Below are 27,404 nucleotides of genomic sequence, written 5' to 3'. Positions count from 1 at the left end.
TCCATCCATCCATCCATCCATCCATCCATCCATCCCTCCATCCATCCATCCATCCATCCATCCATCCATCCATCCATCCACCCATCCAACATCCATCTCTCCCTCCCTTCCTCCCTCCATCCCTCCATCCACGCTGCTAACACCCCACTGTATCCCACCCCCCTTTCCCCCCCCCAGGTATTACTACAACAAGCGCATCTTGCACAAGACCAAAGGCAAACGCTTCACCTACAAATTCAACTTCAGCAAACTCATCTTCATCAACTGCCCGCTGTGGGACCTACGCTGCCCCCCATTGCTGGCAGGAGCCGTTCCACCCGCCCTGCCGAGCCAGGTAGAGTCCCATTACAGCAAGGACAGCTATGGGGACAGCTATTCATCCCCATTGCTGCCATGTCCTAATCTGTCCCCCCACAGCTGCTGCAGAATGCATTGCTGAGCAGGAGGGCGTTGGCGGAGCCGCTGGGATGGCATCGGGGTCCCCGGCACCCATTGATCCCTGAGGCACAGGAAAAGACCCGTAAGTGTGGGGAACTGATGGCCCATATGTGCCAGGCAAAGGAAATAATGGTGGTCACCAGGGAGCAATGGGTGCTGGGGGCTGATGGCTGCTGCAGCTCTCCCCCTGGGTGCAGGCAATGCAAGCGGGGCCGCAACCGTTGCCGGTCCCACAGCAGCACCCAGTGGCTGCAACAGGGAGAAGGGGGGGGGCCATGGGTGCTGTAATGGGGTGAACATGGGGGTCTCAGCACCCTGATGCTCTCACAGGGCTCTGTCTCTTTGCCACTCACAGGGCTGAGCTCCGTATCCCCCCCGTGCCTGGGGGGCTCCTGCTGCCGCCTGGGGGGCCCTGAAGAGTTCCCCCACTTGGCTGCCTTCCCCTGCCCTCTGCTGCCCCCCCCGCTCCGTGAATGGGCCCCTTTCCCTGTCCTGCATCCCCCACCTCACCCCACACCGCTGCTCCCCCCCCAGCTGGGAGCCCCCTCTCCTATAGGGCTCCCCAAATCAGAGCCGTTCCCACTGGGTCCCCGTTGCCCCCCTGGGCTCCTTGGTGGCCACACTATGGCTGGGGGGGGGCTGACGGGTGAGAATCCTGGGAAGAACGGAGAGGAGGAGGAGGAAGAGGAGGAGGTGGATGAAGGCCGGCGTGAAGTCACAGCACAGAGAGTGAAGCTGCAGCTGGAGGGCAGGGAGAAAGGCAGCAGGAGGATGTCCCCCACCAGCTTCACCCCCCCACAGCGTGCTGTACCCCCCCAACCCCCCAGCTGGCCTCTGCAGCCACCCTAAGGTGGGTGCTGTGTGTGTGTGTGGGGGGGGGACACAGCAGCCCCCAGCCTCCAAATCACCACACAGATGAATGGAAATAAAGCAGTTTGCAGAGGGTTGTGGTTGTCTTGCTGGCAGAACCCCAAAGCCACCGTCCCCATAGACCCTCCGGGGTCTGCAGTTGGGACCCCATCATGCAAAGGTGACGTTGGGCACAGTTTTAGGGGGGATTGGGGGGGGGGGGGGGGAGGAAGGAAGAGCTTTGGGGACGATCCCAGTAGTCACCGCTCGTATGTAGGAATACATTGAAAATGGCCCCAGCTCATTTTCATTTTCACTTTTCCACTTTATTTCCTACTGGGAAAATGTGCAGAGGGAAAAGGGGATGAGGATTTATTTGGGGGAGGGGGGGGGGCAGATGGAGCCCCTCCTCAGCTCTCCATTTTGAGTCTTATATGCTGCCATTCACCGTCCCTGAGTGGCACAGAACAACCCCCATGGGGCTCTTGGGGTGGTGGGGGTTTGGTGTGACCCCTATAGCAGGAACAAGTCCCTGCTGTCCTCATTGGTGCCCCATATGTGGGCACCCACTGTGTCCCCCCCAAACCCATCAGTCCCAGAGGGTCCCCAGATCCATTCTGTCCCCAGGAGACCCCCCATACCCCAATAGTCCCATACATCCCCCAAATCCATGCAATCCCTGCAAGTCCCCAAATCTCTGCTGTCCTCTTGGGTCCCCCAAATAGGCTCTGATCACTTCTGTGCTGTCCCCATAGGTGCCCCAAATCCCTGCTGTCCCCATAGGTGCCCCATATGTGGGGACCCACTGTGTCCCCCCCAAACCCATCAGTCCCTGAGGGTCCCCAGATCTGTTCTGTCTCCAGGAGCCCCCCCATACCCTGGTAGTCCCACAGACCCATATAATCCTTATGGGTCCCCAAATCTCTGCTATCCCCTCCCCAAACATTCTCTGCCCAGTCTCCAAATCTATGCTGTCCCTATGGGCTCCCCAAATCTAGATACCCACTTTGTCCCCTCCTCACATCCATCAGTCCCCCATGAGCCCCCCCATATATCCCCCAAACCCATGCAATCCTTATGGGTCCCCAAATCTCTGCTATCCCCTTGTGTTCCCCAAACACTGTCCAGTCTCACATCCATCAGTCCCCCAGGACCCCCCTCCCATACCTGAGCACCCCCATATATCCCCCAATCCCTGCGGGTCCCCAAATCACTGCAGACCCCCCCCCATACCCGTTCACACCCCTATATCTCCTCTCTCCCTCCTCCTTCCTCCCTCGGGTCCCCCCATATCCGGGTCTCACCGCCGTCCCCTAAAACCCCCCTCACTCCTCCCTCACAACCCCCCGCTCAGCGGCGGGGCCGAGGGCCGGGCGAGCCCGGGGATTGGGAGGACCCATAGGCCTCTCCCTCGGCCCGGCCCCCAACGCCGGGCGGTGGGGCGGGGGGACCGCGCCGAGCCGGGGCCGGAGCCGAACGGAGCCGAGCCGAGCCGGGCCGAGCCGGGCCGGGCCGGGCCCGCCGCGCTCCCCGCGGCCGCTCGGGGGACGCTGGAGCCGGGGCAGCGCTCCATCTCGGGGCCACCGGGCTCCGGGGATGGTGGCGGCCGGCTTTGGGTTGCGGTTCCCCGTGAGCTGAGTGAGGCTGCGGCCCAAGGGGCGACGGGCGGAGGCTGCGGGGACGTGGAGGAACCATGAGCGTGAGGCCGCCGCAGGCCGCCCCGGATAGGTATGGGGGGGACGAGGGGAATGGGGGCCTCGGTTTGGATGGGCCCTAATGCCATATAGCGGCCCTGGGGTCGGATTTGGGGGGTCCTAAAGGGGGTTTAGGGGTGTGGGGGGACGTGGTGGAGTGCTGGGTACTGAATGCATGTAGTGGTGCTGGGGTTGAGTGGATAAAGTCATGCTGGGCACTGGGGTTGAACAGGTATTGGGGTTGAGTGGATGCAGTGGTGTTTGACATTGGGGTTGATTGAATGCAAAGGTGCTGGGGGTTGTATGGAAGCAGCAGTGCTGGAGTTGAGTGGATGAAGTGGCTCTGAGTGCTTGGGTGATGTGTGTTGACCCCTTGGTGCGTCCCACCATTGGGTTCCTTCTGTTTGCAGGATAACGGTGGGTTATTTGTAATTAATTCTTAGATTAAGTGCCCACAGCACAGCCACGGCACAGCCATGCCCCCCCCTCCTGGGGCTGAACCATGCAGCTGTGGGTGGGATGAGCCCTTCATCACATCCTCAAAGTGATGGGATATTAGGTCTGGCTGCTGTGGGTCCATAATAGGGACCCTGAAAAGATGCAGCTCAGCGGGCTGACATTGGAAACTGTGGCCCAAAGGAGCAGGGAGCAACAGTGTTGAATGGTGCATGGACCAGGTGGGAAAAGGGATAGGGATGGTGTGATGCAGAGGGCACAGGGCATTGCTGTCCTCCCATAGCTCCAGCATGGACCAATGTACAGATGCTGCCCCTCCATCGGGTGTTTGGATGTTGGGATCAGTTTATGGGTAGCCCTCATTGGGTGTCCGTGCTCCTACCCATCACACCAGCTGGCTTGTCCCTCTGTTGCTCTGTGGTTTGGGGCACACAGTGATGGAGTATGGGTTCTACTTGCTGTATCCCCCCCCATCTGGTGCTGTGGGTAGGATAAAGTGAGCACTTCTGCCTCTGGGATGGAGCATGACTGCAGACCAGGTTCTTTCTTGGGCTTTGCTGGGCTCAGCATGGTCAGAAGCCATGATCAGAGATGGAGGTGCTGCATGCTGTGACCTGGAGTAGGCACCGGCTGTTGGTATGGGGCTTAATACCTCTGTCTGCTCCTTAAATAGCCACCATCCCACTGCTCCATAAGGTCAGCAGCCTCAGGTGCCCTTGGGAAGCTGTTCTCCAGCACAAAAGCAACCTGAAAATGGGTGAAATGGTGTGAAATTGAGGACTTTCTCCCTCTGGCTCGCTGGTGTGACCTCAAAGCAACCTGATGCTGTCCTGGTGCCATCCCAATGCCATCCCATGGGGATGCATGAAGATGATGGTGCTCAGGCTTTGCTCTGAGCAGCACAGGAGCCATTCCCATCTCAGTTCCTTGCACTGACAGAACAGGAGCTGCAGGGTGTGCGTGGTGGGAGGGCAGGGAGAAAGCATCCCTGCAGGGCAGTTGTTTTGAACCACCTCAACCACGCTGGGTTTATCGGGGCCAAAAGGCACCTTGGGCACTCCCAGCAGAGCTACATGGGAACGGTGTTTCCTCTACAAGAGCTTGGTTTTGCTTTCGTTGTCAGCTACCCTTGCACTCTCATGCTGCAGGCAGGGAGGGGAAGGATGGAAGCTGCTTCTCCCAGCAAGGAGGAGAGGGTTGGATGGGTGCAGGCCGCTGGCAGCAGGAAGGCCTCAGCATTTGTGGAGCACAGTTCATGTGCAAAGCACTTTGCAAACATCATTAAGGCACAATGCTCATCTCTCAGCCCCTCGTGAAGCTCTTGAGCAACCCTGGGTGCTCTGCTCCCGGCTTCTGCCCTGCTTGGCATAGCTGGTGTGGTTCAAGGCATCCCATGGTGTCCCCACTGTGGCCAGGTCCCCACTAACAGCTGCAGGATCAGGATTTTCCTATAGGCTGTGGTCAAGCTCTCACCCCTCCTGTATTCTCTCCCTTTGGTGTCACCATCACCAAAGTCCCCACCTCATTCAGGCTCCATGCAGGGAAATGGGCATTGCCAAAATTCACTTTGGAGTCTGCCTTGCCATTAAATAACCAGAGCCGTTGCACTTATATTAATTTCCCCCCCCTCCATTTAATTAAAAAGCCTTAATTTAAACCAAGCTCCTGAGGAATCCCATCTGCTGCAGCAAGTTTGCTGCAGGAACCCATGGATTTAAACTCAGTTTGGACGCGGGGCTTTGCAGAAGGAAAATTGATACCCAAGCTTTGCTTTGCTTTGCTTCTCTCCCTCGGATATAAAAGCAACAAGAAGGAAACAAACAAACAGGTTGGCTGCTGAAACCACATTGAGGTTGGAGGGCTCCTGTCTGGGTATCACAGTGCAATGGGGGCTGCTGTGTGTGTATAGGTGAGCAATGGGGGCTTCTATGTGTGTATAGGTGAGCAATGGGGGCTGCTGTATTGGGTATCACAGTGCAATGGGGGCTGCTGTATTGGGTATCACAGTGTAATGGGGGCTGCTGTGTGGGTATCATAGTGCAATGGGGGCTGCTGTATTGGGTATCACAGTGTAATGGGGGCTGCTGTCTGGGTATCACAGTGCAATGGGGGCTCCTTTATTGGGTATCACAGTGCAATGGGGGCTGCTGTCTGGGTATCATAGTGCAATGGGGGCTCCTTTATTGGGTATCACAGTGCAATGGGGGCTGCTGTCTGGGTATCACAGTGCAATTGGGGCTCCTGTCTGGGTATCACAGTGCAATGGGGGTGCTGTTCTGGTATCAAAGTGCGAGATGGGGGCTCCTTTATTGGGTATCACAGTGCAATGGGGCTGCTGTTGGGTATCACAGTGCAATGGGGGCTCCTGTATTGGGTATCCCAGTGCAATGGGGGCTGCTGTGTGGGTATCACAGTGCAATGGGGGCTCCTTTATTGGGTATCCCAGTGCAATGGGGCTGCTGTCTGGGTAAGTCTCATGTGCAATGGGGTTGCTGTCTGGGTATCACATGGCAATGGGGCATTCCTGTTGGGTATCACAGTGCAATGGGGGCTCCTGTCTGGGTATCATAGTGCAATAGGGGCTCCTGTCTGGGTATCACAGTGCAATGGGGGCTCCTGTATTGGGTGTCACAGTGCAATGGGGGCTCCTGTATTGGGTGTCACAGTGCAATTGGGGCTGCTGTCTGGGTATCATAGTGCAATGGGGGCTGTGCTCACTATTGGCTTCCCTGAGCAGGACTCGGTGTGCTCTGTGCCCAGACCTGAGATGCAATTCACACGTGCCAGGCTGGATGTGCCGGTCCAGCATCGTCCCTCTGTGCCACACCACGGGGAGGGGGAAGGAGAGGAAGTTGAATCATTTTTAGCTGAAATTCCTTCCTTCCTTCCTGCTCCAGAATATTGGGAGGGGAAGGGCTGTGCAGCTCAGCGGGGCTGTGGGTTGCATTGAGAAGCTCCGATCAGTGCAGCATTGCACTGCAAGCATCCCTATTCCCTTTCCAAGTTAGGATTTCTTTTTCCTATTATCCCCCCCCCAATCCGAGCTGCTCAATTCCAAGTGGTGTTTTTTCCTCTTTTATCCCCTGTTTATTTATATTGTTGGTAGCTCCCGTCCCGTTCTGGCCAGGCAACGTGCAGTGCCGACGTGTCTGACGTCGGTGTCCCCGGGAGGGGACTGTAGGGAGCAGCCATTTGGAGACATGGAAGGGGGAAATAAAACAAGAGAGATCCCAGCCCCGGAGCCAGCAGCTGCACGGAGCTGCCTGTAGCCTGACCCACTTTGAGGGTTTGATCCTGTTTCTCTCTTAATCGTTTAATTGTGGCATTTGCTCTGCGTGGGCAGCGCTCACTGGGTTGGGGGTGTTTGCACTTTAGTGGGGGTGATGGGCTTTTTTTCCTCCTTTTTACCCCCCTCTGCCTTTATTTTCATGCTGAACTGCCCTGTCCCTTCTATGAACAAACCAGGTGATGCCAGCAGTGCCCACTTCAATCCTAAGTGCTGCTATAGGGACAAAGCAACCCCAGCTTACTGACATGGGGACGTCCCGCCCTAAGATGATAATTGAACTAAAAATAACCAGAACTAGGGGAAATATAACGTCAGTCCAGGAGAAGGACTTGCCCTGAGCACAGCAGAGCGTGGGACATTAGGCTGGGGCCGGTCAAAGCCTGGCAGCTGTGGGGCCGAAATGAGTCAGGGTGCTCTGTGAGTCAGCCCCATAACCACCGGAATTTGGAGCCTGGAGGGTTGAGGAGTGAAATCTTTGAGGAAAACCCAAGGGCTGATGTTTGTGTGGCTGCACATTTAGGAGGTGATGTCTTGGCCAGCAGAGGTGCTTATGGCACCCTAAGGGCGAGCATCTGGGGTCCCAAATCCCAAAGAAATGAACCCAAAAGAGAAATCACAGCACTGCTGCAGCCTGGCTCAGGGCTCGGTTGTGTTGGCGCTGCCTTTGGTTCAGGACAGGCGTTGTTTGGCTCCCCATAAGTCAATTAGGAAGAAGCTTATGCAAAGCCGAATTAAACTACTCTTTTAGACGGAAATAAGCCGGCGCTGGCCCAGCAGCTCTGGGTTATCCGGGAAGGGTCCGGCCGTGAGCTCGGTGCACAGGGCTCTGTGCATCTCTGGTTGCCAGGCTTACAACACAGACATCACAGCACATCCCTTCTGGATGGTCTCTGCATATGGGACGATGCTGAAAGAACAGATCCCAACTTGGCCTGGATAAAGGCACCTCCTGCCCCGTGCCCGCCTGCTGTAATCCCATGGGGTAATCCCATGGGGTAATCCCATGGGTAATCCTGATGGGTAATCGCACCAGGATCATGTTAGTGTTGTGCCCCTGCGTTTCCAGCCTATAAATGTGCCCAGTCTCCATCCTGCCAAGGCAGCATCTTCTGATTGCAAACGTGATCGAGTGGATCAACAGCTATGCCCTATGGCTGTGTATATGGAGCCAGAGTTAGCACGGCTTCAGCAGTCCCCAATGAGATGCTTCCTAATGCCCAGGTCCTGCAGGGAGCTGGTTCTGTGCCATGGCTCCGTGGCACCAGGGCAGGAGGAGAATGCTGATCCTATGGAAAGGGGCGGATTACTCAATGCCTGTAATTGTGGTTTCGGAGCTGTTGAGTCTTGGAAACTGGCAGCGTGGCTCTCGGGTTGGCACTGCCTCTATCTTTGATCCCATGGGGGTTTGGGTGGTGCCAGGACCCCACTGGGTACCCCCAGAGTGGCAACAGAGGGTCCTGGGGTGCCTTTCCTTCATGGAGGTTGCTTGTCCTGTAGGATGAGGGGTGTCAGCGTGGAGTTTGGCTGTGCTGTGTGTCCCTCTGTCTCTTGATCTGTTTGTCTCCTCTTTCCCCCTTCCTGCACTGCTGTCCTCTGGGTCTTGTGCCACCTCCATTGGGGTCTGTGCTCTGCTGGCAGCAGAGCGGGCAGCAAAAGGCAGCGCCTGCCCAGGTAAGCGGGGTTGGGGCTGCCTGAACTCACACGCTGCACCCTCGCTTCACTGCAGCCCTTTGGGGCAGGGCACAGACCCATGGCTGCTCCTGTCAGTGGTGCTGCAGCCCTGGCATCAACTCTCCTGGTGCTCTGGGACTCCCAACTGCAGCATGGCCCCACAGCGCTGGCAGGAGCAGGGATGGGGAAGCAGCTGTGTTCCCATTTGGAGATGGAGGCAGTGTCTGGGCCTCCTCCTCTTGCTGCCATCCCTCCAGCACCAGGCGAGGGGATGCGCTGCATCCTTGCAATGCCCTGAAGTCCTCAGGCAGCTTGTCCACCCTGCACCCTGCTGCGGGACCACAGTGAGGGGGCAAAACATCAGCACTGAACCCTCTGCTGTCTGTCCGTCTGTGTGTCCATCTCTCTTCCATCTCTCGCAGCTTCCTCCCTGTTCTGCCATCAACCCCTTTGCAGCCTGCCAAACCCTGCAGCTGTGCACTCTGCATGACGCCCCTGTCCCCCCAGCTGTCCCCTGTGCTGCTCTCCCTGACCTTCCTGAGCATCCCTTGGGGCTGGGATGGGAGAAGCACTTTCCCAAGGGGCAGGTGGGTGCCAGCTGCTGGTGCTTCCCCACATTGGGCATGAGTTGTTCCTGAGGAGAAGCCAGGTCCCAGCTGTGACCGAGGACTTGCTCCATCAGCCTGACTGCACTCTCCCTGCAGGTTGAGCAGCCTGTCTTCCCTGGGTGATTCATCTTCAGAGAGGAGATCTCCCGGGCACCGCCGTCAACCCTCTGATTCCTCCGAGACCACAGGTGAGCTCTTGCAATTGAGGACGGTGCTGAGCTCTTTGAATGGGGAAAGGGCTGAAGCAGCATTGGGCTGCATCACATCCATCCCCAGGCTGTGAATAGGAAGGGACCCTCATGACAGCAAGCTACAAACAGCCCTGAAACCTTGGGCTGGGATGGAGCTACGGGTCTGGGGTTGGTGCTCCCATAAGCTGTAATTTCTGCCCTGCAGCAGGGATGTTCTGGCATTGAAAGGCTGGGTTGCACACAGTGGTGCACACTAACCACCTAAAATCAGGCATCCTAGCAAAGCCATAGCTCAGAGCTTCATTGGCTTCCCTTCCTTTCCCTCCCCAGGTCTGGTTCAACGGTGTGTCATTATCCAGAAGGACCAGCATGGCTTTGGCTTCACTGTCAGTGGAGACCGCATCGTCCTCGTCCAGTCTGTGCGGCCAGGTGAGACGGCAGAGGGGCCGGGGGACACCTTGGGACCCCCTCACCTGTTCCATATAGCACTGAGGTTTGGGGTGTCTCTGGGCAGGGACAGGTTAAGTGCTGCTATGGGTGGGTGGGGAGTTCCCTCTGGCAGCCCTGGGTAAACACACATCGTCGGCAGCGCGCGGCTCTTGGCGCTGTGCTGCAGGAGATGCTGCTGGTTTTGCAGTATAATGACTTTGCGGGGTGGCAGGGCTGGGAGAAGCAATTTAGACAGACAATGAGCTGCTTATTTTACAGCGGATGTTCCCACCTCCTCCTCCCTCCCCCCTCTAGCCTGAAAGCCAGGAAAAATGAGAATATAGTAAAGGGAAAGCACTGTGGGTTTCAAGGGCGGGTTTGCTTTGGGGTTCCTCTCTACTGCAACAGGAGCTGTGTGGGGAGACCCCTCCATGCCCTTTGCTCCAGAGAGACAGAGACTGGAATGGGGACCTTCCCCAGCTATGCTGCTTGGTGTGTGATCACGTGCACCCACCTCACCCAAGCGTGGGACAGCAGGGACGCCCACCCGAGTCACTCACTGCCAATAGAGAGAGTGTTAAGAGCCAAAAGAATCCCAGTGATCCCATGTACTTTCCACTTTTGGAGTTCGCTGCTGTGTCTCAGCCCCTTGGCCTGGAGTCAGAGCTCATGGAAACATTTCCTCTTGGTTTTGGCTTGAGGAAAAGATAATTTTCCCTATATTTCAGCCTCAGTGGCTTTGTTACAGAGTGGAGTGGGGAGAGGAGCAGAGCAGTGCTGCTGCTGGGCCCCTGTCCGGTGTTTGCATGCACGTGGTGCTCTGGGATGTGTAGGAGTCATTGCGGATGCTGGGACCCCGGTCTGGCCAGGGATAGGAAGGGCTGGGTTGTGGCTGCTTAAGCAGCACAGAGGCTATTTGGGCTGTGATGGTGTTCACATCATGTTGCACAACCATTTCTGATGCCTGTCTGTCTGTCTGTCTGTCCTGCAGGAGGAGCGGCCATGAAGGCTGGGGTGCAGGAGGGGGACCGCATAGTCAAGGTGAGCATTGTGGCCTGTGCTGCCATACCCTGCTGCTGTGTCTGCAGCTGATGGCTCTCCTCTCCTCCCCTCTGCCAGGTGAACGGCACCATGGTGACCAACAGCTCCCACCTGGAGGTGGTGAAGTTGATCAAGTGTGAGTATGGCCAGAAACTGGCTCTGAGCTCAGGTGGCAGAGCTTTCCCTTTATTGCTCCTGGAGACGAGGTTACATGCCCAGCTGGGGAGGGACAGCATCATACCCAAAGGCAGGGCTTGGTTTTTGGGAGAAGATGAGGATATCTGTCTCAGTCCTCCACAGACACACAGGGATAGGGATGTGCCCACCCATTGCTGCAGTGCTCACCTGATATTTCAAGGAGTGAATGACAGGAGCTTTTCTTTCCTTTCTAATCCTTGATGTCCTCAGCTGGTGCCTACGTGGCCCTGACACTCCTGGGCTCCCCACCACCGTCGGTTGGGCTCTCCAACTCCCAGCAAGACACGAGCACTACAGGGGCACCCCGCAATGCCCCTGCCTGCCCCCCACCACCTCCACCCCCACCACTCCCCCCACCACAGCGCATCACTGGCCCCAAGCCCTTGCAGGTAATGTGTTCTGCCCACCCTGCTCTCTGCCTTCCTGCAGGCTGCAATGCATTGCAGGCAGAGCTCAGCCTTGGCTTGTGTCCACCTTACACTGCAGGACCCTGAGGTTCAGAAGCATGCAACGCAGATTCTCCGGAACATGCTGCGACAGGAGGAGGCAGAGCTGCAGGTATAATGCTTCTCCTCCTTCAAGAGTGACTCTGGGCTGGGTTGTCCCTTGCTTGAGCTGATAGGTGCTGGGAGAAGCTCAGCTCTCAACCCTTTTCTCCTGCTTTGATGTTTAGTTAATGGGCTCTTGCAGCAGTCTGTAACATCCCAGCCAAACTGTGCTGGTACCTGGGGGAGATATGCAGCATTTGGGTACTGTCTGACCCAGGGGAGCTCTTGGTGCACACATTGACCCATTGAGCCATGTAGCAACTGTGTCTTTGCCCCCTTCCCATGAGCAATGGGGCAGGCTGATGGGTTTGGGGCCACTGTGATCATCTTTATCTTCTCACTCAGCGCTTCTATGAGGCATACAACCGCAACCCTGGCACTGTGGTGGGGGAGCAGATTGAGGGAGCACGCCGGAGGGTCAGCCAGCTGCAGCTCAAAATCCGCCAGGAGACCAGTGGCTCCATGGTAAGTGAGCAGCACAAGCTCTGTTGGAACCCTAACTTAGATTAGGGTTAGGCACCAGGCATCAGGCTCCTTTGGGGAGTGGGGAAGCATGGCCATGCAGGGTGCTGGTGCTCCTGGTTTCCCACTTTTGCTATGGTGAGTGGGAGATTCTGCAGCCTGGTGTCCTCTTTGCTCTGTGCTGGAGTGTCTCCCTTTGCTGGGTGGCATCCCACTGGTCCCACATTCCCCTCACCTTGCAGGATTTGGGGCGACTGTCTGGTGATTCCAGCATGGCAATGTTCAGGGCAGCAGAAGGTGAGTGGTGCTGGTAGTTTGTACCTTCCCCTCTCCCCATTGTGCACTGGGAAGTCCTGAACATGGGACTCAGCCTCTCCTCTGTCCCCAGGCCGCCTCTCAGTGGACTCTCAGGATGGTGACAGCGGGTTGGAGTCAGGCACGGAGCGGTTCCCCTCTGTCAGCGAGGTGAGAGAACAGCCCAGCTCTGCTGGGTCACAGCAACGATGGGGGAAAGTGTTATTTAAAACTAAATGTCACCTGAGATGACTGAATATGACAGCAGGGTACAGCTGGAGGGTTCTTTGCACTGTTAGGAGCCACGGACCAGAGCTGAGATTGCAGTGCTTGGGCATGCAGTGCATATCCTGACATTGCTGCCCCAGAAATGAGTGGTCCCCAGGCTTGTGCTTCTAGTCTTAAAGTGATTCCCATAGCCCTGAAGGTTTTATGTGGTTTCTGAGTTCGCTGGGCCCATTGAGGACGTGGTCTTCATGGTCTCAGAGCTGCAAACTGCTCTCAAGGGACAACCCTAAGTCAGGCAAGAGCCATCCCCAGCCTTTCCCCTCCAACTTCCTGAACAGATCTCCCTGAACCGCAACTCTGTCCTCTCTGACCACGGCTTGGACAGCCCACGCACCTCCCCAGTCATCACAGCCCGCCTCTTCCAGCACCATCGCCGGCAGGGCTCCGATACCGCCTTCACCCCTACCACTGAGCAGGTAGGATGGGACCAGTGCTGGCCTTGAGCATGCAGCCATCACCCCATCTAGCAGGGTACATCAAGTGTCCTCACGCTCCCTGAAGCCAGTGCCCAGCTCCTAATGCTGTCCCACCTCTCCTGCAGGGATCAGAGCGCACTGGACGACCTCTCATCATTGGGCCAGAGGAGGATTACGATCCGGGCTATTTCAACAACGAGGTAGTGGCACCAAACTGCTCTTGGCTCTTGTCCCATCTCTCTGGGGGCAGTTAGCCAAGGTCACGGGACAGGGCTGTCACTTCTCACATGCTCCTCCCTTTGTGGCTGTGTGCCCTGGCACCCAGGAAGCTTTGGCATTTAGAAATCCTCCTGAGGAGGAAGCTGTCCAGTGACCTCATCTGCCTCTGTTATCCCAGCCCGTGCCGAGAGCGTTCCTGGATGACAGCTGTCACCAGCCCAGCCACTGCCGTGGTGGGGATGGGGGTGTCCTGGATTGGGTTGGTGGGAATTGGGGAGCAGGGGCTGGAGCTTCACCCAGGGGTATGCAACAGGGCTCCAGACAAGTCAGTTCCCTTCTTTCCTAACCAATGCTTCTCCTTCGGGCCCTGCAGTGCGACTCCCTCTTCCAGGACCTGAGCAAGCTGAAGTCCCGACCAGCACACTTGGGAGTCTTCCTGCGCTACATATTCTCCCAGGCAGATCCCAGCCCCCTGGTAAGAGCTGGAGGCAGCAAGCTGGGAGAAATGCCAGCGGGGCGGTGTATCCGTGCCCTAACCCACATCCCTGGGGTCTGCGGGCGCTGCTGGTTTGCTGAGCACATTGCTGAGGTGCAGGCTCTGTTTAGGGCTCAGGAAGCTGCTGGCAGCCCTGTCCCCAGCTGTGCAGCAGTGAGGGAAGCCCAGTGTAGGGTTACATGTCCTCCCCTTCCTCCCAGGCGTGACGCGGGGAGGGCGCTGCCCTCCCAGACCCCCACGGTCGTTTCCTGTTTCATGGCCGTCTGGCTGCTGCTCTATTGGATGTTTCACCTTCCTGCTTCTAAACCTTCCTCCTTCTTCGCTGCCCACCTCTGGTCTCCCCTCCTTGCAGCTCTTCTACTTATGCGCAGACGTTTGCCAGCAGACAACAGCAAAGGATTCCCGGGGTTTGGGGAAGGATATCTGGAACATCTTCTTGGACCGGAACGCGGTGAGGGCAGGGGCTGTGTGCCTGCACAGGGGTCCTTGTATCTGCAGGGGGTGGGAGGAGAACCAGCTGGAAAGCCAACATCAGTCTCTTGTCCATTGCATGAGGGTCCTTTTTAACAGTTTTTGTTACTGACAGTGCTTTGCTGATGCTGGCTTCTCTGCTTCGATGCAAATTGCGTAAAGCATTGCGCAGGCATTGCACAATGGTAGCAGCACCAGGCAGCTTGGAGCAGGGGTCATAGAGGCAGGGCTGGGGCTCAGGCTGTGCCCTCTAATTCCTGGGGGTACCTATTGCTTGGAAGGAGGACACTGCTCCAGAGGGATTTGTGTTCTGGGTGCTGTGATGAGTGCTGGGTGCTTTGTGCACTGGGGGAGTGGGACTCTCAGCTCTCACACCCCCCCCCAAGTTGCAGAAATGCCAAACAATGATGGTGCAGGATCACAGAGCACCCTCACCCTGCAGCTCAGAGCTGTGTGACTGTGGCTTTGGCATGCAAATTCCTTCACACTGTGTTGTGTTCTCTCTGCAGCCTCTTCGAGTGAAGGTGTCGGAGCAGCTTCTGTCTGAGATCGGTGAGTGAGGAGCTCTCAGGGGCTGCCAGAAAGTTCTTATGGCAATTTCCTGCATGGCTGGTGACACTGCCTGTCCTTTTATCACCCAGAGGCTCGCCTACGGAATGGGGATGATGTCCGAGCTGCCCTCTTTGAAGCTCAGGAGATGGTGATGCCCGAGATACAGGAGCAGATCCAGGACTACAGGTGACAATGGGATGGCCACCCCACAGATCTCAGCATACCTCCCCCTGTGCTTTGTGGCACTGACCCCCATGTGCCCATAGAACGAAGCGTACCATGGGCCTGGGGAGCCTATATGGGGAAAACGACCTCCTGGACCTGGATGGGGACCCGCAGAAGGAGCGGCAAGTGGCCGAGAAGCAGCTGGCTCAGCTGGGTGACATCCTGTAAGTGTGGGCTGTCTGGTCCTGCCACCTCCCCAGTGTGCTGATTGAGCTCAGGAAGGAGAAAGTGGAGCAGGAGCTGGGGGTGCTGGTGGCAGAGATGGGAGGAAAGGTCTTTAGGGGACATAGAGGGAGAACCCTGCCTGGGGATGGCTCCAAGGGGCTGAGCAGAGGAATACAAACAGGCTCTCTTATTCTTCTCCATCTCTCTCTGCAGGTCAAAATATGAAGAGGACAGGAGGTGAGTGACTCTCAGCCATGGCAAGCATGCACCCAGTTGTGACTGTATTGCTATTGCTGACTAAAGAGGGGAAAAGGGTCTTAGAGAGGAGATGCGAAACCGCCCCTTTAATATGCTGGCCTGCAGCACTTTGTCCCAGTGCCAGCTTTATCTCTGGGGGCTTTCAGGATGGCAGGGCTTGGGGAAGGAGTGTCCCTAACTCTCCCTCTTGAAGGCTGCTGCCTTTCTGCCCTCCTTGTCCCTTCCCAGGTGTCCCCTGGCCAGGAAGGAGTGGTCCCTTTGTCACACGAGACCCCACAGGATGTCCCAGCTCCATTTTCACCCTCCAGCCTGGTGTTCTGTCTCCACTCAGACTCTTCTCTTGCAGCTCCCCCATGGCCTTTGCCCTCAGCACATACATGAACCACACTGGCATCCGCAGCCGTGAGCCACGTGTAGCCAGCACCAGTGAGAAGGCACAGGCCCTCCCGGACAAGGACAAGTGGCTGCCCTTCTTCCCCAAGGCCAAGAAGGTGAGTGGTGTGATGGCTGCTGTCCCTCTGCTCTGCTCCCAGCTCCCTCTGCAATATGTGGATGGGATGGAGGAATAGCTGTGGTGTATTGCCCACATTGTAATGCCAACATTCCTCTCGGGTGTCCCAGCAGAGCAGCAGCACAAAGAAGGACAAGGATGCCATGGAAGACAAGAAGCGCAACCCCATCCTAAAGTACATTGCAAAGCCCAAAATGTCCCAGAGCAGTGAGTATTGGGATATTGTGGAGCTGCAGGGTGGGCTGAGATGGTGGAGAGCGTGCGACGATACGTGTGTGCTCTGGCACATGTGTGCACGTGTGCTCTGACATGCATATGTATGTTCCCCCCCCCCTTCTACTTTCAGTTCTTATACCATTAGCTCACACGCTCCCTTCTCTGCCTCCTCCGCCGTTGATAGACACAGGATTGATTTGACATCTCATTTTTGTTTTTTTGTTTTTTTCCTTTCAGCATTTCATGTCCCTTTGTCCCCTGTCGAAGGTAAAAGCCCTTTTCTTTTATTTGCCATTCATCTCACGTGCTCAGTTTTGATTTGTTTCCCCAACGCTGCTACATTGGGCACTGGATGGGCTGTGGGGTGGGAGGAGGGCTGCCCATAGATGTCCCTAGGGAAGCCCCAGTGGTGGCCTTGGTGACATCCCACAGTGAGGACAGCAATGCCACCATCTATCTCCTCCTTCCTACCCTAACCAGGATCCCTCCCTTCTCTTTGCCCCAGCAGTCAAACCCGGCAATGTGAGGAACATTATCCAGCACTTTGAGAACAACCAGCATTATGACAACCAGGAGCCTGGCTCGCAGCGTCTCTCCACTGGCAGCTTCCCTGAGGACCTGCTGGAGGGTGACGGGTATGAAGGGTTTGGGGGAGCAATTCCTGCCCTCTGTGATCTCACCCTGTGTTTTCTGCCTGTGCATCCCTCAGCCTGATGCTCCCTGCTCTGTCTCCCTACTGCAGATCTCGTGCTGAGGTCAAGCTGGGCCGCTCGGAGAGCTTGAAAGGTCGAGAAGAGATGAAGAAATCAAGGAAAGCAGAAAACGTGCCCCGCTCCCGTAGCGATGTGGATATGGATGCTGCAGCTGAGGCCACCAGGCTTCACCAGTCAGCATCGTCCTCTGCCTCCAGTCTGTCCACCAGGTGGGAGCTGCCAGCATAGCCAGGCTAAGGGAGATGGGTTACCTGTGGCCCTCAGGAGGGATCTGGGATGGTCAATTGCCTGCCTACTGTGTCTGGGCTCTGCACCTCCTGGTGCAGCCCTGAGAGTCCAACTTCACAGTTGGGAAGCCAGCGAGAATTTGGTTTAATGTACCTTTGTGCCCCAAGCCCTGCATTGCAATGGGTGGTACTTGCCCCTCAATGGATTTGCTCCCGGGAAGTGCTGCAGGGTGCTGTGTTGGGAGGAGAGGGCCCTGCTGATGCCACAGGGTCTCATGGGTGATGCTCCCATCCCTCCCCAGGTCGCTGGAGAATCCCACCCCCCCCTACACACCGAAGATGGGACGCAGGTGAGTGGCACGGCTGCTGTTGCCATTACCTCTACCTCAGCACCCCGAGCCCGCCGCCACCTCCAGGGCTGGGTCCTACAGAGCAGGAGGGTCACTGTAGAGGGGGCTGGGGGTGTCAGAGGGGACCTTTCTAGCTTCTCCCAGGCCTTGATAGAGCACCAGGGGAAGTGATGCTCAGGGCTGCCCTGGGAGGGAGGGAGGGAGCCCCCAGAGATGCCTCCACTTGGCACAGTCCTGCGTAACGCCAGCTCCCCATCCCAGGAGTTAGGAGGCACCTCTGTTCCCTTGTGTCTCACGCAGGAGCTTAATCGACCTATATAGATGGCTGCTGGGGGACCTAGTCTGTTAGCTCAAGAGTCAGAGGCTTGTGCTTCTTGTGCTGAAGGTCCCGGGTTCAAGCCGAAATAGGGCCCAGGTAGATATTGGCTGTGCTGGGAGTGCTGCAGGCGGGCTCATGGGGGAGAAGGACTGCAGAGTACTCTCACTGCTGCTTTTCATCCACCCAGGAGCATCGAGTCACCCAGCCTGGGCTTTGGTGCTGACCCCTTCCTGCCTCACCTGCTGGAGGATGAGCAGGGCCAACTCTCAGACCTGGAGTCCGAGCTGGATGCACAGAACTGGCAGCACACAGTGGGCCGGGAGCTGCTGGCCAGCCTGCCACAGAAGGAGATTGACCGGCAGGAGGTGATCAATGGTGAGGAGCTAGGAGTGAGGAGTTGAGAATCTGTGCCTCTACAGACACAGCCCAAGGACACCTCCTAATCCTCTGCCTCTTGACAGAGCTCTTTGCCACGGAGGTATCTCACCTTCGCATCCTCCGAGTCCTCGACCTCCTCTTTTACCAGCGGATGAGGAAGGAGAGCCTGCTGTCCAGGGAGGAGTTGGCGCTGCTCTTCCCCAACCTCCCAGATGTGATTGAAATCCACAGTAAGTTCTTCCTTCCTTTCTTTCTGTCCTGCAAACCTTCCTGCAGTGGCAGCACTGCCCTGGGCTATGCAATGACCAGCCTGGGCTGGGCTGTTTGATTGTTGCTGATCTTTGTAGCCCACTTTCAGTTTCATGGCAGCAGCAGTCAAAGTTCACTGTGTCTCCCACTTCCTCCTCCAGATTCCCTCTCCGAATCAATGAAGAAGCTCCGGGAAGAAGGACCAATCATTAAGGAAATCGGGGATCTCATGCTGTCCCGGGTAAAGAGGGGTGGCTGCTTAGAGGGGATGGGGTGACTCCGGCCCTGAGGACATCACATCCTCTAGGAGCAGACAGGGGAGCCTGAAGGTTTCTGTGCAGAGGGCAGAGGTGACCCTGCTGTCACAGAGACCTGTGCTGTCCCTCGTTGCCTCTTGCTCTGGGAACCAGAACATGGAAATGGAGGAGCTTTGGGAAGGCCATGGTGGGGTCAAGGTGGGCCAGGTTTGTTGGTATCTGAGCCCACGTCTTTCTGTGCCCCCAGTTTGACGGCCTGGCCAAGGAGGAGATCCAGCAGGTCACTGCTGACTTTTGCTCCTACCAGTCCATTGCGCTGGAGCTTATCAAGACCAAACAGCGCAAGGAGACCCGTTTCCAGATCTTCATGCAGGTTCGTTCCTCTCTTGGGCTGCTTCTCACCCCACAGCTCTCCTGGCTGCCCCTGCTCACACCCCAGGACCTTCATCCTTTTCCTCTGCCCTAGGAAGCAGAAAGCAACCCTCAGTGCCGGCGCCTGCAACTTAAGGACTTGATCATCTCAGAAATGCAACGCCTGACCAAGTACCCGTTGCTGCTGGAGAACATCCTCAAGCATACTGAAGGTAGGGGCTGGAGGACTCTTAGGGTTGTGAGGATGGTGTGCTGCTGTCCAGCTGGGATGGGTTGGTGCTGGGGGGGACTCCTCCCTTCTGTCAGCTCTGGGCTGGCTCCATGTGGGCTCAGGATGCAGCCACGGGTGTGTGAGTGTTGCTCAGCTACACAGGGCAGCACCTGCTCCCCCTGACCATCATCCTGCTCCAGCGGGCACCTCGGAGCATGATAAGCTGTGCCGGGCCCGAGACCACTGCCGGGACATCCTCAAGTATGTGAATGAAGCAGTGAAGCAAGCAGAGAACCGACATCGGCTGGAGGGCTACCAGAAACGCCTGGATGCCACCTCACTGGAGAGGACCAGCAACCCGCTGGCAGCTGAGTTCAAGGTGATTCCAGCTCCTTGTAGACCTGGGGAGCTGCCTGGTGCCAGCACATTCACCACTGCCCTCTCATTCCTTCAGAGCCTGGACCTCACCTCCCGCCGCATGATCCACGAAGGGCCACTCACCTGGCGTATCAGCAAGGATAAGACTGTGGGTATGGACCTTCCCTCAGGTCCTGCAGGATGTGGGACCTCTGGTAGCATTTTGGGGACCCTGTGAGGCTGTGCCAGCTGGAGTTGTGGTGTCCTCAGGATAATCCTTCCTGGGCTGTGAGCACAACCCTGAGCCTCTTCTCTCTGCTCTCCACTCCAGATCTGCACGTGCTGCTCCTGGAGGACCTCCTGGTGCTGCTACAGAAACAAGATGAAAAGCTGGTGCTCAAGTGCCACGGCAAGACAGCTCTGGGCTCCTTGGACAACAAGCAGACCTTCAGCCCCATCCTCAAGCTCAACTCGGTGCTCATTCGCTCCGTGGCCACAGGTAGGGGACAGCAGGATGCAGGGGGTGGCAGGGGGCCTGTCCTCTTGAGCATGTTCTTCACTGTACCTTGAGCTTCTCCATTGCTTTGTCCCCCTGTGCAGATAAACGAGCCTTCTTCATCATCTGCACATCAGAGCTGGGACCCCAGATCTATGAGCTGGTAGCACTGACGTCCTCTGAGAAGAACACGTAAGGGCTAAAGGGGCACTGGTGCCGTGGGCAGTGCGTGGTTGGGGAGGGGGCTCCCCTGTGTGACCCCCCCAGGAGCTGACGGTGCTCTGGGCCGGCCAGGTGGATGGAGGTGTTAGAGGAGGCAGTGCAGAGTGCCATGAGGAATGCTACCTTCCCCCCAAAACGCCAGATGCCGGAACCCACTCGCATGGCACCTTCAAGGTGAGCAGGGCTGGAGCCTGGTCTGGCACTTGATGGCACTGCTGGGTGTCTCCAGCTGGTGGGGCTGGAGACATGGGTTCTCCCTGCTGCAGGAGCTATTTACTGGAGACCCAGAAGCAGCTTTCAGGGCTCCTGGCCCCTTAGCACTGCCATCCTCCAGTCTAACCCCTCTCCATCCTGCAGCCTGGTGTTGCAGGACCCCGACGTCTCCCCCATCCTGTCCCAAGTCAGCAGCTCTGCAGCAGAAGCGGAGGAGAGTTCTTCAGGTGATTTCCCATGCTCAGTTGCCCATCTGTCTCTGGGCTCAGGACACAACCTTGAGCTCTCCCCTCTCAATGCAGCAGACGACAATCCCACGGAGCTGCTGGGCAGGGAGCAGCCTCCAGTGCTGCCAGAGGAGCCGGGGAGCAGCGAGGTGGAAGAGGAAGAGCTGCCCCCTGGACCTCTGCAAACAGAGGTGTCTGATGCTCACCCAGAGCCCTCCATGCGCTTGGCACTGCCAGTTCCCAGCCCAGCCGAGGGGTTGGCCGAGGCAGCCCTGGAGGATGGTGAGTGATGCTCAGGAAGATTGGGGAGCCCCCCTCTATGATATCAACCTCCCCCAACCACTTTATCCCTCTTATCCCAGTGGAGAACCTGCGGCTGTTGATCCTGCGTCGGCTCCTGCCCAGTCGTGACACGGAGCCTGAGGACGACCTGACACCCACACCATCAGTCATTGGGGGTACCCACACTTGGGACTCAGTGCTCTCCAGCCAGGATTCAGCATCCCAAGAGTTGCTGGCTGAGCCCCAAAGTGCTGCCGAAGAGCCAAAGTCAAGATCAGGGTTGGAGGAACAGAATGAGACGGGTCCAACAGTGTCTGCTGAGGAGCAGAGCAGCTACAAGGTGGTCCGGAAAGGTATGGGGAGCTGCCTGTCCCCAACCGGGCATGGGGGGGGGGGGCACCTGGGGGCTGTTCCTTTCCTTCCCTTGGCTGGGATTTGGGGTCTCTCTGCATGAGCTTTGGAGCTGGGATGCTGGTGGTGGGTTCTAATGGGTGCTGGTGGTGGGATGCTAAATGATGCTGGTATATGGGTGCTGGTGGTGGGGGAGCTGATGGGTGCCGGTGCTAATTGGTGATGGGGATGGTGACTGATGTGATGCTGGTATATATATATGGGTGCTGGTGATGGGATGCTGATTGGTGCTGGTGGTGGGTGCTGGTGGCGGGGCCAGCTCACCCCCTCCCTCTCCCTTCCCCATCTCTTTTTGGGGTGCACAGCCCCTGCGGAGGGTGCTCAGGAGGCCACGCTCTCGCCAGGCAGCAGCCAAACAGAAACTGAGCTGCAGGAAGGAGGCGGAGCTAATGTAGATGGTAAAGAGACCCCCATCCCCTTCCTGGGGGGTTTCCTTGAGTTCCCACAGCCATGTTTCCCCATTATACCCTCCTGTCCCTTAAGGGCATCCATATCCTCCAGGGGGACACATATCCCTGGGGGGTGCTGTATCCTTGGGGAGGGGTGGGAGGGGGCCATGTCCCCGAGGGTTGTCCCCAGAGCTCAGGACACAGAGTGCCACTGCAACCCTGATGCCCCCCAATGCACTAAGTCTGCTCCTTCCCTCCTACACAGGTAACTACTTCTATGTCAGCATGCCCACCGGGCCCCCCGAACCTGTGCCACCTCCAGGACCCCCCCAAGCCTTCCCACCTGAGGAACCCCCCCGACCCAGCGCTGCTGAGGGTCCCCCAGACCCACCCGGTCCCCTCCGAGATGTCGACCTCATTTTCCGCACCATTGAGCAGCTGACGCTGAAGCTCAACAGGCTGAAGGTGAGCCCCACTCAAGGGCTGATATAACAGAGGGGGAAACCACAAACCTGTGCCCCCCTGCCCTTACATTGTGTCCTTTCCCTTCACTTCCCCCCCCCCAACCAGGCTGTGGAAGCTGCCCACTGGGAGCTGCTGCAGTCCCTTGGGCACAGCTCATCTGCAGACACCACCCCTGTGGGGCACCCAGCCCCTGGGATGGAGGGATGGACCCAGCAACCCCACAGCCCCGAGGGTGGCAGCCCCCTGACCCGCTCCCTAAGGAGCCTACAGGGCCACAGCACCAACATCCCAGGTGAGCGGCTGCACCCCATCTCCTTTCCATGTCCCTATCTCCCTCATCACCTCACTTCTTTCCATCCTCCTCACTTATTCTTGCCCCATTCTCTCTCTGTCCCCCTTCAGTATCTTCTCCCTTTCTCCCTCTTCCTAATCATCCCCTTAAAGTGTTTGGGGGGGTTGAAGGGGAACCTTCATTTTCACCCCCTGACCCCCAATTTCTCCCCCTTCACACCTCCTTTCTCTCCTCCAGGCTCCAGAGCCCCCTTGGCTGAAGACCCCACACACACCGCCGACCTTTAGCCACGGAGTGGGGTGGGGGTCTCTCCCCCCCCCCCCTACAATCACTCAAATATGGGGAGCTGCCCACCAGCCCCCTCCACCCTTTTGGGGGGCTGGGAGCAATGCCAGCCTCACCCATAGGGGTGGGGGGGTTCCCCTATGGAAAGAGGGAGCACGGGGACCCCTCACCCTGCATGGCAGCCCCAGCCTGGCTCCCTGCCTCCCCTGGCCGTGAGCTCTGGATCTAGTCTGTATAAATGCACTTTGTTTTGTTCCTCTCCGTGCTGCGGCCCCGTGCTCCCCGCTGACTATAAATATGTACGTATGTGCACCCCATCGTGTAAATAACCCCCCCCCATATCCCCATCATCCCCATCCTCCCCCCTGTGTCACCCCCATATGGGGGACAGCCGTGTCCCCAAGGCTGGGGGGCGAAGGGCAGCCCCGTCCCATAGAAACAAGGCCGACGTTGGGGTGTCTGATATATATATATATATTATATATAATAGAGCCAAGATCGACCGGTTGTTGTTTGATGCTGTATCATCTGTTCCATTCAATTCCTAAGAAATTTATCGTTGTTATTATTTTGTAAAGTAAAGCCCAGAAACGTGCCGTTTCTCCACCCACAGCCACATATGGGGCTCATGGATCTATATCACGCACATATACTGCCCCTATTACCCCCACCTTCCCCATGCTGGGGGTTCACTGCTTCTATATGCCATATGCTGGCAGCTGGGGGGTGTCTTAGTTACCCCCTGGAATCTATAGGGTCCCAATGGAGGTTTATAGGGTGGAGGGGGGGTCCCAATGGAGGTTTATAGGGTGGAGGGGGGTGGAGGACTATTGGGGGCTCCCATAGAGCTGATAGTGTCGGACCAGATCCATCTTAGCACTGAGTGCATTCCCGCTCCCTCCCTGCCCTTTTATAGGACTCAGAGGGCTCACGGCAGCACCAATCGCTGCACAGCAGCTGAAGCACCATTGGTTTATTTCTAAGCCAATCACCGCGTGCAATTTGGATCCTCCTTTTGGCCCATAGCTTTGCCTGTGTGGCGGCACCACCTCTAGGCCCCGCCTACCCCTCCACTTCTGACCAATCACAAAGCGCGCTTTGGATCCCTCGTTGGGCCGTCGAAGCGACAATCCCTGCCTCCCTCCCCACGCTGTTTCTATGTCAACCTCAAACCACGCTGGATTCAGTGCGAGTTCCTGGCTCCCCTGAACCCCCCCAGGCTGCTTTCTGTAGGGAGAATGGGAGGGCAGGGGTATCTCTCTGCCCCCATCCCACCTCTAGAGGAAAGACTTACACTATAGGGGGGTGCCTGACCTAAATACAGAGCCAAGACTGGCTGCTGTTTAATAATAACTTTATTAAAGTAAAGCTCAGAAAGATGCTGGTCCTCAAACGCAGGCAAATGGTGCTCAGGGATCCAGGCTGTTCTCCTCCTCCTCCTCTGTTAGCTGAGGGAGGGGGTCTCTCTGCTGCAGCAGCTCCTGGAGCTGGGCAAGGACTGTACAGGTAGCGGGGAAGCTGTTCCTCTAGGAAGGGATGCAGGGAATAAAGCCATGCCCTGCTTTACCAGCAGCCCCTATAGAGCCCAGCTTACATGCACAGAGAGGCGGCGCAACCCCTGCTTCCCCCCGGCTCCCTCTTGCTGCTGCTGCCCCTCCACTGCAGCCAGCAATGCACGCAGGCCACGCTCCGTGATGCGGTTGTCTATGGAGATAGGACACAAAGGACACAACCATGGGGAGGGGGGATAGGGCTGATCTACATCCAGCCCCCCAACAGCCCCACACTCACAGGCCAGGTTGAGGTTGAGCAGCACTCGGTTTCCAGGTAAGATGACGTTGCCATCTTGTTGCCAGCCTGGCTCCAGCAATGGGTGGGTGGGCCCGGGTTGTTCCACTGCCTGGGCATACTGAGAGGGATCTTGAGGATGTGGGGGCTACAGCAGTGGGTGTCCCCCCAACCAAAGTCCCACTCACATCAGTGCTGTGTTGCTCCTCGGTAATCTTTGCAAGACGGCCACGTCGGGTGTCTAAGGAGACCGACACTACAAGGAAGAGCAAAGTAGGAAGAGCTGAGCCAGGAGCAGCCCCCATTGTGTCCCTCTGCACCCTCACTCACTCTTCTTGCTCTGCTTGATGTCATCCTTCCGCAGCCGGTCCTGAAAAGGGGCAGAGAGCTCAGCCCCATTGTGCCCCTTGGGCAGCACTGTGGGACCCTTTGTGACCCCCTCACTCAGGACTGGGAACTGGGGAAACTGAGGCACAGCTCCAGCACCACCTGCAACCCAAGCAGAGCTACCCAAAGACTCCAATGTTGAGACCCCCCCCACACCTCCTCACCTTCCTTTTGGTTGAGCTCCTGTTCTGCTTGGCTGGAGACAGCTTGCCTGCAACATCACTGCCATGCAGGCTCAGGGGACGACCACAGCTAGGTTCAGCCTGCTTGGAGATGTCATAAGGAAGGATGCTCAGGGCCCCCAAAAAGGTAAAGCCCCCATCCCATACCCAATGCTCACTGCACGGGGCTGTCCCTGTGACTCCATCTGCAGCCTCCTCCGCTCCACCACCTCCACATGCTTCAGCTTGAAGGGCTGCAGCACCTCTGCCAGCTTCTGGGCTCCAATGTCCCCAATACGGTTGTGGCCAAGGGACAGGGAGAGCAGCGAGCGATTCCATCGCAGCCCCTTTAGGGGTGGGATGAGGAAGGGGCTGAGAAGGGGCAGGGGGGGGAAAAGGTGCTGGGAGGGGGCATAGACAGAATCCAGCCCACCCATGACCCTGCTGCCCCCACCTCAGCAATGTGCTCTGCACCCACGTCCGTGATGCAGTTGAAGCTGAGGACCAGCGAGAGCAGGTTGTGGTTGGAGGAGGTCATGGTAGAAAGGCCTTGACCCAGAAGTTGTGCAGCCGTGTCATCAATGCAGTTGTTTCGCAGAGACAAGTGGGACAGCCTGGGGTACAGGAGGGTTGGGAGACATTGGGGGGGGGTGTCACTTTGTAGCTGGGGACACTGTGTGAAGGGCTGAGCTTGGCACTCACGTGCTGCTGGCCCCTATCAAGACATGGAAGGAGTGCTCTGGCAAAGGGTTCCCCTCCAGAGTGAGCGACCTGTGGGGTTAAACAGCACTGATATGCCCTCAATTAATGACAATGAGACCTCCAGCCTCAATTAATGACAATGAGACCCCCCAATCTCTCCCTGCCTACCAGAGCTGGGGGCAGCTCGCCACCATTGTGCCCAATGCAGGCAGCATGCTGTCAGTCAGCCCAGCACTCCAGAAGCTGTGGGGACAGATGCATCACTCAGCCATCCCCATCACTGAGCAACTGCCTGGGGGCCACCCCCCACTCCCCACATACTCACTTCAGGGTCTTCAGGTTGCCCAGGGAGGGCAGACACTTGTTAAGAACACCCATAATCTCTTCTTCCACTTTCCAGCCTGCAGGATACAAGAGATGGGATTTGGGGGGGGGAAAAGCCTCCAGCCATCCAAAGGGGCTGGGGATGGCAGGGGGAGGGCTGATATTGCTCACTCCTCCCTATTGCTATTTCCCCACCTCGTAAGAAGACCTTACAGACACTCCGGGGGTCATCATTCTGCAGCTCCACCTGGATGCATTGCTCTCCAAGTCTGCTTTGCTCTTCATCCTCAGCTATGAGTGAAGCAGCATCTAAAGAACCAAATCTACCCTCCACTCCTCTCCCTGTCCCCCCAGCAACCCCCAGCCCCTCACCTGCTGCAGGTGAAGGCGTCACAGTCACCCTGGGGATGGAAGTGATGCCAGCCAGGGTGCAGAGCTCAGTCAGGTCCTGCTCCAGGAGCCCACAGCACTGATACTGCTCTGAAAGGGAACACAGGGTGTAAGGGAAGCCCAATTCAGCCCCACCTGCCCCTTTATTTCACCAGGTTCAGCCTTACCAGCAACTTGTTCGGGTCTCTGTTCGTTCTCCATCTCCACAGTCACTGGGAGAGTCTAATACCAGGCAATACACTCCCTATAGAACCATATACAGGCAGTTCAAGCAGGGTGTGGGGTTTCATTAACCCCCTGGGCCAGAGGATGCTATAGATATCCTCAGTGAGGAGGGATAACTATGGGGGTCCAATAGAGGCCCCACAGCAGCCAAGGAGCCCAGACTGGACCTACCTCACCACAGCCCCATCACAATACATGAGATGGGGCCAATACTGAGAGGGGGGCGAGTAAATAGGGAAGAGGGGGGTGGGCTCACTTAAATGGGACCCCCGACAAGAGGCAAAAGAACCACACATCCAAGTCGCCAACCCGCAATGGTGATCAACTGCCTCCGTCCTCTCGCTTTTATAGGCGCTGCTCCTCCGCTGACTCACCGTTGGTCCATTTCTGAGCCAATAGATGGGCTCTATCCGTCTCCAATCCAACCAATCACCGCGTGCAATTTGGATCCGTCTTTCGGATCATTGCTAGGCACGTCGCGGCAGCCCAACCTCTAGGCCCCGCCCACCTCCGCCATCGGACCAATCAGCGCGTGCAATTTGGATCCGTCTTTCGGACCATTGCTGAGCACGTCGTGGTAGCCCAAACTCTAGGCCCCGCCCATCTCCGCCATCGGACCAATCAGCGCGTGCAATTTGGATCCGTCTTTCGGACCATTGCTGGGCACGTCGTGATAGCCCAATCTCTAGGCCCCGCCCACCGCCGCCATCGGACCAATCACCGCGTG

General features: G+C 57.2%; 3 protein-coding genes across 24 annotated transcripts in view; 2 read left to right on the top strand and 1 right to left on the bottom strand.

Annotated features, from left to right (window-relative positions):
- The window catches only part of LOC116654389 (ETS translocation variant 3-like protein), a 4,787-nt gene extending 3,485 nt beyond the window's left edge, over nucleotides 1-1,302 (top strand). Inside the window, exons 4-6 of the mRNA XM_032449153.1 lie at nucleotides 178-334; nucleotides 418-520; nucleotides 794-1,302. Coding sequence (XP_032305044.1) covers nucleotides 178-334; nucleotides 418-520; nucleotides 794-1,287 — 754 coding nt within the window. The 3' untranslated portion in view covers nucleotides 1,288-1,302. The remainder of the gene's footprint in view (nucleotides 1-177; nucleotides 335-417; nucleotides 521-793) is intronic.
- A 1,434-nt stretch (nucleotides 1,303-2,736) lies between these two features.
- ARHGEF11 (Rho guanine nucleotide exchange factor 11) lies at nucleotides 2,737-23,312 on the top strand. Of its 13 annotated transcripts, none has more exons than XM_015884424.2 (42): nucleotides 2,782-3,015; nucleotides 8,368-8,397; nucleotides 9,102-9,193; nucleotides 9,527-9,625; nucleotides 10,617-10,666; nucleotides 10,745-10,802; nucleotides 11,075-11,253; nucleotides 11,351-11,422; nucleotides 11,758-11,877; nucleotides 12,117-12,171; nucleotides 12,263-12,339; nucleotides 12,735-12,872; nucleotides 12,998-13,072; nucleotides 13,465-13,566; nucleotides 13,940-14,038; nucleotides 14,568-14,610; nucleotides 14,700-14,796; nucleotides 14,877-14,999; nucleotides 15,214-15,237; nucleotides 15,605-15,749; nucleotides 15,880-15,976; nucleotides 16,223-16,252; nucleotides 16,494-16,620; nucleotides 16,728-16,907; nucleotides 17,228-17,275; nucleotides 17,782-17,969; nucleotides 18,056-18,202; nucleotides 18,383-18,462; nucleotides 18,726-18,851; nucleotides 18,945-19,062; nucleotides 19,262-19,440; nucleotides 19,516-19,591; nucleotides 19,750-19,917; nucleotides 20,019-20,106; nucleotides 20,209-20,310; nucleotides 20,494-20,576; nucleotides 20,652-20,858; nucleotides 20,939-21,211; nucleotides 21,575-21,667; nucleotides 21,924-22,123; nucleotides 22,229-22,415; nucleotides 22,653-23,312. In XM_015884424.2, the coding sequence occupies exons 1-42, from the start codon at nucleotides 2,981-2,983 to the stop codon at nucleotides 22,700-22,702; spliced, it is 4,560 nt and encodes a 1,519-aa protein (XP_015739910.1). In that variant the 5' UTR covers nucleotides 2,782-2,980; the 3' UTR covers nucleotides 22,703-23,312. The 13 variants fall into 13 exon arrangements, with proteins under 13 accessions (XP_015739917.1, XP_015739913.1, XP_015739919.1 ...); XM_015884425.2 differs by having other exon boundaries at nucleotides 16,491-16,620; nucleotides 20,655-20,858; XM_015884422.2 differs by having other exon boundaries at nucleotides 16,491-16,620.
- Nucleotides 23,313-24,021: 709 nt separating this feature from the next.
- Nucleotides 24,022-27,126, bottom strand: LRRC71 (leucine rich repeat containing 71). Of its 10 annotated transcripts, none has more exons than XM_015884327.2 (15): nucleotides 27,052-27,126; nucleotides 26,620-26,696; nucleotides 26,435-26,542; nucleotides 26,258-26,371; nucleotides 26,064-26,139; nucleotides 25,907-25,981; nucleotides 25,739-25,807; nucleotides 25,491-25,650; nucleotides 25,216-25,383; nucleotides 25,040-25,141; nucleotides 24,819-24,858; nucleotides 24,677-24,744; nucleotides 24,492-24,609; nucleotides 24,295-24,404; nucleotides 24,022-24,226 (listed from the first exon to the last, which is right to left on the bottom strand). In XM_015884327.2, exons 2-15 carry the CDS (start codon nucleotides 26,651-26,653, stop codon nucleotides 24,110-24,112), a joined length of 1,359 nt encoding a protein of 452 aa, XP_015739813.1. In that variant the 5' UTR covers nucleotides 26,654-26,696; nucleotides 27,052-27,126; the 3' UTR covers nucleotides 24,022-24,109. The 10 variants fall into 10 exon arrangements, with proteins under 10 accessions (XP_015739813.1, XP_015739814.1, XP_015739812.1 ...); XM_015884328.2 differs by having other exon boundaries at nucleotides 26,987-27,052; XM_015884326.2 differs by lacking the exon at nucleotides 27,052-27,126 and adding an exon at nucleotides 26,934-27,020.
- Between the last annotated feature and the right edge of the window lie 278 nt (nucleotides 27,127-27,404).

This window comes from Coturnix japonica, chromosome 25 (assembly GCF_001577835.2).
Source record: "Coturnix japonica isolate 7356 chromosome 25, Coturnix japonica 2.1, whole genome shotgun sequence".
NCBI lineage: Eukaryota > Metazoa > Chordata > Aves > Galliformes > Phasianidae > Coturnix > Coturnix japonica.
Note: the sequence above shows the minus strand (reverse complement) of the source record. Positions and strands in the feature narration are given on the sequence as shown.

Excerpts from the sequence above, each read along its gene's own strand:
- ARHGEF11 (XM_015884422.2), top strand. The coding sequence starts at position 2,981 with ATGAGCGTGAGGCCGCCGCAGGCCGCCCCGGATAG. Across the intron at positions 14,797-14,876 it reads GAGCAGATCCAGGACTACAG|AACGAAGCGTACCATGGGCC; the intron begins GTGACAATGGGA and ends ATGTGCCCATAG. Across the intron at positions 15,000-15,213 it reads GCTCAGCTGGGTGACATCCT|GTCAAAATATGAAGAGGACA; the intron begins GTAAGTGTGGGC and ends CTCTCTCTGCAG.
- LRRC71 (XM_015884327.2), bottom strand. The coding sequence starts at position 26,653 with ATGGAGAACGAACAGAGACCCGAACAAGTTGCTG. Across the intron at positions 26,372-26,434 it reads GACGCCTTCACCTGCAGCAG|ATGCTGCTTCACTCATAGCT; the intron begins GTGAGGGGCTGG and ends TTGGTTCTTTAG. Across the intron at positions 24,405-24,491 it reads GCTCAACCTCAACCTGGCCT|ACAACCGCATCACGGAGCGT; the intron begins GTGAGTGTGGGG and ends CTATCTCCATAG.